This window comes from Biomphalaria glabrata, chromosome 14 (genome assembly GCF_947242115.1).
Source record: "Biomphalaria glabrata chromosome 14, xgBioGlab47.1, whole genome shotgun sequence".
Classification (NCBI taxonomy): Eukaryota; Metazoa; Mollusca; class Gastropoda; family Planorbidae; genus Biomphalaria; species Biomphalaria glabrata.
Window position 1 is genome coordinate 19,340,949 of NC_074724.1, and position 13,059 is coordinate 19,354,007.

Below are 13,059 nucleotides of genomic sequence, written 5' to 3' on the forward strand. Positions count from 1 at the left end.
CTATATGGTATTTGAATAAGGGTAAAAAAAAAAGAACATCACCAAAGAATGTGTAGTTTATTATGACATCACAGAGAGCAAATGTTTGTCAACTAAAGCTTACATGGAAATACAGCTTGATGGCTATGAGACAAAGTTCATTGTAACAGAAGATATTTAAAAACCATATGGAAAGTTTTAATTTAATAAATACTTTATAGCACCAGCAGTTCAAAAGGGATGTAAAAAAAATACTCATAAATTGTAGACTTCAAGTTGCTTTAGATTTGTTCAAAACAAAATAAATGACATTCAAAATAGAAGTCCAATGTGACCAACTTATTTCTCCTATGTAACAAACTCATTTCACCTAGAGTCCAGTGTGACAAACTCATTACACCTGGAGTCCAGTGTGACCAACTAATTTCACCTGGAATCCAGTGTGACCAACTAATTTCACCTGGAGTTCAGACATTCATAACCAACCAGTATGTATCTCTAATGTTTCAATCAAATGGCAGTAATGTTGTGTGTTCAAATCTAAAGTAAATGCACTGAGGAAATGGACTAGTACTTTCATAAAGTGTTCAGTGATGTAAAGACAACATTTAGAATACATACAACAATAGAATAAACCAATGCATATTTCTAATACATTGCTAGATACAAGAAAAGCAAATCAACAACAGTTAAAGAAGAATATCATTATGAAAACTGTAAACAACAAAATGTAGTAAAACAAACGCTAAATCTAACAATGATGTATTTCAATTCACGAAGAGACATTGTCTCGTCACATGGGTGCATCAGTTCAATTAACATAGTCCAATACAGGACACTTTGAACATTATAAAGTGAAAAAAAGAGTTTCCGAAATATTGGAAAATATATTTCTTATTCAATCCTATTTTACCTTTTTTTTAAAAAAAAAACATTGAAATTGAGTGAATTAAAAAAAAAACTTTGTCATAACAGGCAGGTCTGACATCAATGCTTCAATCAATAAATAAAACTGCTTTGTTCTATTATGTTAGACCACATACACATTTACTGTACAGTCCAAATACTTAATTATGTTTCATTTTGTAATGGCTCAACAACAATTTCAACCTAACAACCCAGAAGTCATTTCAGAGTACATTAACAAATGTGTTCAAAAGATTGTCTACATAGAACTAAATGTCTCAAATGAATGTTTACAAGTAGATCTGTTATTATCATTAGAAATATATCCATAACATTGTGTAACTTTTATTACAGAATACAGTCTAAGTAATTCTATTACTTTCATCAGAAATAAAACATTATAGGGCCTATGTTATTTATTTTTACTTTAACTGGAGCACAAGATCATTGAATATAAAATGTACATCGAAATAGCCGAAAGATAAAGCCCAAATGAAGCAGACATGATTTAAATTAAAATGAGGTCAACTAATAGAATATAATTATTTTGATCTACAAACTTGCTTTACCAACCAACTTGAGCCATTAATATGTTCCCTACAAATCACAGAACACTCAAGATGTCCCAAACCAGTTCTGTAAAGATTCCAACATGAGCCCATCTCTTTCATACCATGCTAATTAAGCCTAGTTTTAAACACTTCCCCTAGGCTTCAAAGGTTGTCATGGCCAGGGGGTGTCAATGGGAGTGCTCCCATTGTCTATAAAATACTTCTAAAGGCATGCGTATCAGATAGCCTCTGACAACTAAGACCAGCACCTGGCCTGCTCGTGTAGCTTAGATAATAAGCGCTGAGAAGCCAGGAGCTTCAGGCAGATGGAGCTCGTCAGCCTAGCAGAGGGGTACTCTGACTTCAAACCCCCGCTGTCTTGCGGTAATAAGGCTTCGGGAGACACTCTCGAGGAAAAATCAGGAGTGAAGCCCCTTAGACGTTGGGAGTATCAGCTACGAAATTCCCTCCAGCAGTTTCTGCAACTGAGTTGGCGCCAAATGTAATGCAATGCGTTCTTTTGAATCACATCAGCAAGGTCGAGAGAGGGATCATGACGCATGGGCTACTCATAACCCCTTTATCTAAGGTCCAGGAATGCGCCCGGAGAGGAAACTCTGGTGCTGCTGCAAAGCGGCTAAAACAACACGGGCTACAACAGTTACGGGTTACAAGTCCAACTTGATTGGCGTAATGTATGGACGCCACGGGTTGTCTCTGACGGGGGGAGAGGTCTTCGCGCCTAACTGATCAGTTACCGCCCGCCTCAACCTGGGCAGCCCCCAGACAGTTAGGTGCTGAACCGCCACAGCTTACCTGCTCTAATGGGTGCTTGGAGCTTAGTTTAAAACGACAAGTAGGCTGAAACTTGCACCAAGCAACAAAAGAAGAAAAATGAAAAGAAAAATCCTATCATGCGACTGGCCACATGGAACGTCAGGACAATGTGTCCTGGTCTCACAAATGACCTACGGCAGGTTGACGATGCAAGGAAGACGGCAGTCATAAACAACGAGCTGAAAAGACTACGCATTAACATTGCAGCTCTCCAAGAAACCCGACTGGTCAAAGAAGGCTCCGCGAGGCTGATTACAGTTACTTTTGGAAAGGAAAAGCACAGGATGATACGCGAATGCATGTATGCTTTGCTGTCAAGAACAGTCTACTTCCCACAATAGTCCCTCAAGTTGGTGGCTCGGAAAGGCTACTAAGCATAAGTATGATGAATGCCTATGCCCCTACACTATGTTCACTTAAGGAGGACAAAGACAAGTTCTACAAAGGCCTCAAAGAAGCATTGAGATTATTCCTTAAAAAGACGTGATCATTCTAGGTGACTTCAATGCAAGAGTAGGAGCAGACTACAGTACCTGACCAGACTGCCTTGGGCTTTTTGGAATCGGCAGGATGAATGAGAACGGACAAAGACTTCTTGAATTCTGCACATACCATAAGCTCTGCATTACCAACACATACTTCAGGACAAAACCACAGCATTGTATCTCATGGAGGCATCCAAAGTCTGGACACTGGCACCAGCTGGATATGATACTGACACGGAAAAGGTATTGGAAACATACTGCTGACACGAAGCTTTCAAAGTGCGGACTGTGATACTGATCAGACAAGACTGCTGCCTACTAAGATCTACACATCACAGGGAAAAAGAAAAGCACGCCTGAATACTGCAAACACAAACAATCCTGATCTTCGCATCGAATTTACAAAGAAATTAGAGTAAGCTTTTAAAAACTTCTCAGTGACTGATTTAAAAAAAACCTGGACGTTCATAAGTGATGCTATGTGCCAAACATCATCGCTGGTCTTTGGGAACAAAAAACAAAGAAAAATGAAGACTGGTTTGAAGCAAGTCTGACAGAAATGGAAACTACCACTAAAAACAAGATAGTAACAATGCTAAAATACAAGAAGGAGCCCACCCCAAGCAACTTACAAGCGCTCAGATATACTCGAAACGATGCCCAAAGATAGTGCGCTAACAAATACTGGCAGGACCTATGTGAAAACATCCTATCTTGTGCCGACTGTGGTAACATCAGAGGACTATACGAGGGCATGAAAAAAGCCTTTGGACCTCACACCAGCAAGTGTGCTCCGCTCAAGCCAAAAGATGGTTCAATCATCAGTGATCGTGCAATGCAAATGGAGCGATGGGTAGAGCACTATGTTGAACTTAATCAGATTGAAAATGCCATTTCGCCAACTGCTTTTTCTAACTTCCCCCACTTTTAATTTTGAGCAAATTAGACGAAACACCCTCAGTAAAGGAACTGAGCACCGCCATTGACATGCTTTCACAAGGGAAAGCACCCGGAGGAGATGGTATTCCTGCAGAAGCATTCAGGCTGAAAAGGATGCCCTAATCAAGCCACTCCATAAACTAAGTTTGTGCTGGGAGCAAGGATTAGTCCCCCAGGAATTGAAGAATTCCAACATAGTAACAATTTACAAAAATAAGGGCGACCGCCCCGATTGTAACAGTTATAGAGGCATTTCCCTTCTTAACATAGTTGGGAAGGCTTGTGCCAAAGTAATACTGAAGCGGCTGCAGATCTTGGCAGAACGAGTTTACCCAGCATCGCAGCTTGTCTTTAGGGCCAGTAGATCTACAACAGATAATATCTTCTCCCTGTGGCAGCTAGAGGAGAAAAGCAGAGAACAAAGGCAGTCCCTCTTTAAAGGTTTTATTGACTTTGACCAAGGCGTTTGACCTTGTCAGCAGAACCAGCTTGTTTGCCGTATTCGAGAGAATCGGCTGTCCAAACAAGCTACGAAAACTTGTGTCAGCTTTTCATGAAAATATGCAGGGCACCGTATAATTTGACAGTTCCGCTTCTAGGTCTTTCTCCACCAAGAGCGGAGTAAAACAAGGATGTGTTCTGGCTCCAACACTATTCGGCATCTTCTTTTCAGTTGTAATCACCAGCGCTTTTTAATCCCTAGAACAGGGGTTTTCAACCTGTGGGTCGCGACCCCCTTGGGGGTCGATTGACGATTTGCCAGGGATCGCCAAAGACAATTGAAAAAAAAGGATTGTTTTTATTTATTCTTCTATTGCTGTGTATATGTGCGGGGGGGGGGGGTCGCGGCAGAGTCGGGGATTGTTAAAAGGGGTCGCCGAGCTTAAAAGGTTGAGAACCGCTGCCCTAGAAGATGGCAGTAAAGTGCGAAGTTCGAAAGTATTAAGCCCGCTGGCAGCAGTTTTCAAGTTTGGATTTTTATAGCACCGTAACGGTCTGACATATGAAAAAATTTATGGTATATTTAAATTCCTCGTCCTTTTTTCTATAAAAATAGATCGGATTTAATGTATCACTAGGCTTAGTTAAAATCAAATATGTGGTCAAAGAGGTGTAGAGTAGGTATCGCCAAGCGTAATTTACCTCGATCGGATTTTTCCCCAGTTAGTAAGCTCGAATGGGTTGATGGAAGGTTCGAACAGATCAAAGAAAGTATATCTTAAAATATGTTTTAATATTTAATTTTCACTATCAAGTCATTTTCTTTTTACTCCAGCGCAAGAACACCATCCATTGCACCATTAACCACCCCCCACAACTTCAAATAGTCTCTTTAAGCTGAAGAGCCATCAGACTTAAAAATAGCATCAAGCCCATGACCCATTTCCTTCACTACCGGGTAGTAAAAAATAATAATTCCACACCTCCTGAGTTTGACCTCACCATGAACTTAGCCTTTACAAGGAAAAGGAAATAGTATGTGTCGGAAGTGAAGAAAAAAGGTGCATGCGCAGTAGCAATATAGTAGTAATTTGGTAAACATTCAAATAAAAAAAGTTTTAGCAATAAAAAGTGAACTGATCGAGCCTCTATACAACTCGGGGCTTTTCAAACTTCGCACTTCACTCTATATCCACAGTAGATCCGAAGGAAAGCTATTTAATCTGGCACGCCTTAAAGCCAAAACAAAGAGACGGCGTATCTTGATAAGGCAATTGCTGTTCGCCGATGATATCGCACTCATATCTCATTCACAAGAAGGATTGCAGAGGCTTGTAAATGCTCTGGCAGCTTGTCAAGAGTTTAGCTTTACAATAAGCCTCTCCAAGACTGAAATCCTAGCACAAGATCATGAAGATGTTGCAGAAATACCAGTGATACATATTGGAAATCACACACTTAAGGTGGTGCAGGAGTTCACATATTTGGGAACAACAATAGCCAGCAACCTACATTTAGACACTGAGCTGACAAAAAGAATAGGAAAGGCTTCTGCAGCAATGGCAAAACTCTTCAAGCGTGTGTGGGAAAATACCAAATTAACTACGGCAACAAAAATCCTGGTCTACAATGCCTGCGTTCTGACCACACTTCTTTATGGCAGTGAGAGCTGGGCAACTTACATGCGCCAAGAACACAGATTAAATAGCTTCCACCTACGTTGCCTGCGACGCATAATGTGCATCTCCTGGAGGGATCGTGTCACCAACCAGGAAGTTTTGACACGGGCTAACATGCACAGCATCAACAGAGAAGACTACGCTGGCTCGGTCATGTCAACCCTAAAGACATCCTCTACGCTGAGCTTGCAGAGGGAGTCAGACCCAAAGGCCGCCCAAGAGACATGAGAGCCACGGTCATCGACCAAAGTATGTGGGAGGAGATAGGCCAAGACCGTACAGTATGGAGACAGACTGTACGTGTAGGTACGACCTTCGCCGAATGCAAGAGAAACGAAGCTGCGTCATCCAAGAGAAAGAAACAGAAATCTGCCCTGTCAGCTGGCCCTAGGACAGATGAATATACATGCACGAACTGTGGCAAACTCTGCCGCTCCAGAATGGACCTCATTCACCAATCGTAAATAAACACATTTAGCCACGTCATAATATTGATAAAACAATGAAAAATACGCATCACGTGACAGCCACTATGGATTACATAATTTGTATAGAAGATATATAGAATCACGTGACTAAATGTTGTTTGTTTACAATTGGTGAATGAGGTCCATTAGCTTGATCAGTCACTCCAGATTCTGCCCCATCTTAACGTAACCAAAGCCAGAGACTCATCAGAGCGCATCCATTGTCTTCCGAGACAGAAAAGGCCATATATAAACACTTCCCCATACATACTCGTGGCCCGTGAATTCAAAATCACTGAAATGTATGCTTGAAAAATTGAAATAATCAATAAAAGCCTAAAAGTTTATTTTTATTTGCAGTCCCACATATACTTCTTGTATACCGTACCTTACCTTGCCTAAATGCAAAAACAAAAAAAAACACACGGTACATTCATTTCATTGTGTTTTTATAATTATGTATAAAAAAACACAAGCAATGAAAAAAAGGAAATGTTTACACATTATGTTATGCTCCTAAATAGTGTTAAGAGTTTTAAAAAAGAAAGGAAGAATCATTTTGTGCTGTTCAACATTTTATGCTGACTTTTTGACAATGCACAAGGATAAATAAACAAACCAATAATTCATTTGTGAAAATAGAGCACTTCTTGATATAAAAAAAAAGAGTAATTGTTCTGAGTATATGGTAAGTAATAATGTTACATTTTCATATTTTCTCATTCACCCAAAACTTCATCCAGTCAGGCAGTGAATTGTGTAATAAGAAACGATATACTCTATAAGCATAGCATTGAGATTGAGTTCTGGACAAACTCCACCAACTTGTTCTTTGTATGATACATTATCAGGAATGAAAATTTGGATACAATGGTGCAATCATCAAGTGGTACAGTCAGAGTAAACATGCGCATGAAGCAAACATAAATCTCATGATTAACACATTAAAGAATGGCACAATGTTAAATATAAATCAGGACAAAGTCGCACTGGTTTCTACACATTTTGTTCATCCAATGATATTGCAATAAAAAAAAAAGAATTAATTTAAAGGCATAAGTGACATGAAAAAATAAATCCTAATATTCCTCTTTTTGGATTAGTTAGACCAATATTGTTAGACTAAACTTGTGACATGCAGCTGCCAAAGCATGTCTCTTACTATTTAACCCTTCTTTGATTTTTTGGGAAGTAAGAGAAAGCAGTTTACAAGATGTCATTTTAAAGCTGGTTAGTTCTGCATAATGCTCTACCCATCACTCTATTTGCAGCACATGATAACTGATGATTAAGCCATCTTTTGACTTAAGCAGTGCACACTGCTGGTGGCTTTTTTCATACCCTCATATAATCCTATGATGTTGCCCCAATCGGAAGAAGATTTGCAAAACTCTCTAAGCATGTCTGGTAAAATAGCAAATTGGTGATGCAAACAATGCTAACCTTCAACCCCTGCATTACATACATGAACTAAGAGCATAAATTTAACAGTTTTGATTTGCCCTGCCTGCAGCACATTATGTACATCATTTGGAGAGAGTTTGAAACTGGTCTATACAAACAGTATCTATGCTCTTTTGTCACACAAGAATTGAATGTGTCACCTGCATGCCAGATGGAAGAATTCCTAAGGACATCCTTTATGCTGAGCTTGAAGAAGGGAGTCAGACCCAAGGAAAGCCCAAGACTAACCTACAGAGATGTTAGTGAGATCTGAGGACTATAAGCATCAATGAAAGTATGTTGGAGGAAACTGGGCAAGATTGGACAGTTGCTCCTTAGCCCTAAATCAGGTGCATTCACATGCATGAACTGTGGCAAATTTGCTGCACTAGATTTGACTTGTTTAGTCAAATCAGAAGAAACCAAAAGTAGTGATTCATTTGAGCACATAATGAGCATCCATTGTCTTTTTAGACAAAGAGCTATATTACAGTTAGCAACTCTGTCCTGGTTAAGAGGAGTCCACAGTCCAGGGCCTTAGCCTACACACTCAGATATATACATTTTTTTTTTAACTAAAATATGCAAATTAAATAATTTTATCTTTTTTTAACCCTCTTAAGATGGAGTATTTTAGACGAAGCACTATTTCCAGACTAAGCACTTCTCTTTCAAAAAAAATTCTTAACAAATAAAATAATTACTTTACATACACAAAACTATATATATTATTGAAGAGAAAAGAATGAACTAATACAAACTTATGAAATCAATCTGAAATATTAACATTTATTAAAATAATCCAAGCTAATTTGCATAATTTATGCACAAATTTCTAAAAATGTTTTTATCCAAACAGAACAGAATTTAAAAAGTAAGAGTTTTTAAAGAAGTTTTACACCTGAATAAGCCCTGATACTTGTGTTTAGGGAAACAAGGCACATGGAAACCCTTTAGACACTTCTATCACATTATTTTACTACTTTCCTCCCCATCCCCAGGTACCATGGAAACAAACACAATTTTTGCCAGAGGGATCTTTATCTTCTGAGCTGTGTGTTGGTCAGAAGGTTGGCATCAAATTTATTAATCTCCCTGACAAACATTGAACTGAATTGGTAGTAAAAAAGAGCATAAAACAGTCTATGGGGTGCTAATCCCTTGGCGCTCAAATAGGTCTTCTCTATTCCTCACCCTTACCTCTAAACCATGTTACCATGAATAGACATAGTCATATTTAGATCTAGTACTAAAGTAAACTTAGTTCTAAAGCTTTCCTCATTACTGCCCTGATTTTTATTAGGACTATCATAGTTGAAATAAAATCAGAGTCAGTGAGTTTGCTTTCATCATCAATATCACCAGCTGACATGTTAAAATTTTCATCTGTCAATAGCTAACTTCAAAAAGTCAATACAACCAAATTATTGTATAAAAACAGCAAAGGAAGCCGCCATTTAAGTCTACTAATGTATTAAAGTAGTAAAAACTAATATGATTGGCTGATACAAACACTGGCTAGCCAATCTTGTGGTTGGAAACATCGTGGCCAATAGATCATCTGCTTCATACTTTTCGCCAAATAGCCTTGAGCCAATAGATCGGCCGCATCGTCTTAAGAAGGCTAAGAAAGAAAATTTAATTTACAAGTATTCTCATTCTTCAAAAATATGGCATGCTTTTAGATATTAGTATTATTATTATTAAGCGAAATTTAATTAAAGCTTTTTGTAAAAAAGAATATATGTATTTTCTAACATAAAAAAATTACCCACTGCAAATGTATGGATCTACCCATATATAAATAAGCTCTGAATAGCAAATGATAAGTAGCCAAGCTCAACATGTGAGATCTAGATAAACCGGTACCAACATAGAATCAAATTTTGTCATTTTTAACATGAAAGGGTCAATTCAATTTAGTGTGTCAATGTTTGTTTGATGAATTAGGCTTCAGCATTCCTAATTCAAGTGTAATTACAGTCATACCCTGTCTAGCAAACATTTTTGAAACCATATTTGCAATTTAACCAATATGCTACAGAGTTGACTAAATGCCTAGTGATAAAATAAACTAGATAATACACAAAACATACAAACTATTGTATATATGTAGAAAAAAATTATGTTTCTGAGCTAAATAGATTGCTAGAAACATATTGCACTGTAGACACAGGTTGAGACATAAATGTGTACACAATTAATGAATTACAAATATACAGACAAATACTAAATACTTAAATGCACTATATCAGTTTCTTCTAATGGTTTCTATACCAATACCTCAACAAATCAGGAAAATAGTCATTGCTTCATTAATAATTTTATTTGTGCTTTAATAAAAGAAAGGAACCTATAAAGTAATAATATAGCATAATTTCAACTTGAAAAGACAAAGCTGTGTAGATGAGTTTTCCATTGTTGACACTATAAATAGCTGAAAGGATTATAAACAACTAAAGTAGCAAGATTAAAGTGAGGTTTCATTGGGCTGTGGTCTTGTCTCTACTTTCAACCTTTGTCTCAAGGCTGAAGTGTCACTTTCATATTTATCACATACACTCTTCAACTGGACTTCCATTTTCTTCAGTCTGCCTTGGTATTTCTTCTTGGCTTTATCAAATGCAGCAATTAGAGCTGAGTTAGCTCTCTTCAAATCATTTACAAACTCTGCTGATTGTTTATGCCGACTTTCAGAATTTCTAGAAATTTTCTCCAGTGTGGACATTAGTTCAGAGATTCTATTCTTCAAAGTGCGCTCTCTGTCCAGTGACAGATTGAGTTCTTGTAACAGTTCACAAGAATTACGTGATTTAAGTTCTGTGATGTAAGGATGATCAGGTACAGTGGTGGAAGGGCAGGTTAATGTAGGATCATGATAAGATAACTCTCCTTTCAGATAATCAATCTGGACTCTGTAGGCTTGTTCTTGAGTTTCTTTACCACTCAGTCGTAGTTCTAAAGCTTTCTTCTCTTTCTCTAGTAAGTAGCTTCTGGCCTTGAGTTCCGCCTATAAAGAAAATTAATAGTTTTAGAGAATTTAGTAAACAGCATATGACAATTATATGTATGTAAAAGTAACACATTTTATTAAGAAATACTGTTAGAAAAAATGTAATATCTACTTTGTTCCAAGCTACTTGCATACTAAATACAGTACTCCTTTTTTTTAAGTTACTTAATTTTGTTTGTTTGCTTGTAAGTAATTAAGGATAAAAATTCATTAATATTTTCCATAAATACAAGGACAAAGTGGGTAGTGCTGCGAAGAGCAGGGTGCCAGGACATCGGCCATGTTATCAGCAGCAGACGCGTCACAAGGTCGACTTGCACAAGACATTCTGTATGGTGATGTAACAAGGCAGGAGAGCTGCTGGTCATCCACTTTTAAGGTAATGGTATATTGAAGCTCTTCAAAAAGACACTAACAGCTGAGAAAAAGTGGCACTGGATAGATCGAGCTTATCTCAAAGTTTTTTTTTTTTTTTTTTTTAGGGAAGACCAGGAAGGCACCAAGACCAGCATTGATGGTGGCTTTGAAAGCTAATCTGTCTGTATATATATGGATAGCTGTTTTTTGATAGCTTTCAATTGTTTCAAGCGTGCCTAATTTGAGCTCAAGTGGATTTGATTCTTTTGTTAAGGTGCTATTTAGTAAATGTGTTTTGATGGTTGGTTGTTTGTAGTTTAGTCCGGTTTGAAAATCTGGTAATTATTTCTCTGTTATTGGGTATGTGGTGTTTAAGGGCTAGTTCGTCAGTAAATTGGATCAGAGTCCTTTGCTTTTTTCTGTTGTTTTTCCTATTTCTCTGTGTTAGTAATTTATTAGGATGATCGTCGTCCAACCTTCTGTATCTCTCAATAGCTTCTAATGCTGCTCTGTTGCGCCTTAACTTAAGAGGTTCAATATTGGAGTCTATTTCACAGGCTGCTGTGGGAATAGTTTTCATACCTGCAGTAATTAGCTGCAAGGCTTGGTTTTGGATTGTGTCTAATGATGATTGATAGGTTTTGTTGGCAGCTACAGAGACAGTTATCCATTATAGATCTGATGTATCCAGTGTATAAGTGTCTTAAGGTTTTCTTTTCAGCTCCCCAGGATGTTCCTGCTAGGTGTTTTATTATGTTTAATCTTTGTGATGCCTTTTCTTTTAAATCTGCCATAAAGTGTTTTAGAGACAGCCTTTGGTCTAGTTTTACACAAGACAGTTTAAATATATAGGATTCTTAACCAAAGTAACTAGCAAGTAAAGATTCATGAGGTAACCTTTTCTTCCTTGACAGCCATTAGTTCCTGTACCAGGACAGCATTTTCCAGGTCCAGTCTCTGAGCTTCAATTCTTTTTCTAGGCTCACTGGTGATAGGATCAACATGAATACTCTCTAGTTCCATCACTGTAGTGGAGACATAAAATAATAAAGTTAATTTTTGCATTGAAACTGCTCATAGCATTATCTTATCTTCTTATCTTATATAATACAGACGTTACTTCAAAAAAGAAGATGATTACGTCCTACGCGTCATGCATTTAGTCATGCATATTAACCAATGACTTAAATTCTGCCAAGTGACTGGTTTTCCTGGCTAGCTCAGGCAACCCATTCCATGCTCTAATAGCACTAGGGAAGAAGGAGTATTTGTACAAATTTGTCCTAGCATATGGGACGAGGAATGTGCCTTTATCTTTGTGTCTTTCAGAGTATTTTATTAAATTTTGTTTTTGTATTTGAAGATTATGGTTCAGTGTTTTATGTATGATTGCTACTTTACTTTTGAGCCTTCTGTCCTGAAGGCTTTCTAAATTTAGTGATTTTACTAAAAGTGTTACTCTAGTCAAATGTGAATATTCGTTTGTTATGAATCGCACTGCTCTATTTTGTGTCTGTTCTAGTTTCTTAATGTTTTCTTGAGTTCAGGGGTCCTAAACGGAGGATGCATATTCTATTATTGGCCTAACCAAGGTTAAATAACATTTTAGTTTTATGTTCTTATTTGATTTATAGAAATTTCTTTTAATAAATCTTAATGCTTTGTTTGATTTTTTTGTAGTTTCATCAATATGTGGATTCCATGACAGTTTTTCATTATATAACACCTAGGTATTTTGCGCTTTTAGTCTGTGTTACTGGTTTGCCATGAATACGATAAGTGGCATTAATATGTTTTAGGTTTTTTGTTACTCTTAACAACTGAGATTTTTCTGGGTGGAAAGACATGCTCCAATTTGATTCCCATTTCTGTAATTTATCTAATTCTCTTTGTAAAATATCTGTGTCTTGTGTTGTTTTTATTGTTCTATATATTATGCAATCATCTGCAAATAATCTGACT

The 13,059-nt window shown here is 37.3% G+C and overlaps 1 protein-coding gene across 6 annotated transcripts in view; it reads right to left on the reverse strand.

Annotated features, from left to right (window-relative positions):
* Positions 1-38: 38 nt before the first annotated feature.
* The window catches only part of LOC106071713 (colorectal mutant cancer protein-like), an 89,886-nt gene continuing 76,865 nt past the window's right edge, over positions 39-13,059 (reverse strand). For all 6 annotated transcript variants that reach the window (XM_056011384.1, XM_056011379.1, XM_056011378.1 and 3 more), the window contains exons 16-17: positions 11,995-12,122; positions 39-10,737 (exon numbers count right to left, since the gene is read on the reverse strand). In XM_056011384.1, the coding sequence (XP_055867359.1) occupies positions 10,198-10,737; positions 11,995-12,122 (668 nt within the window). In that variant the 3' untranslated portion in view covers positions 39-10,197. The remainder of the gene's footprint in view (positions 10,738-11,994; positions 12,123-13,059) is intronic.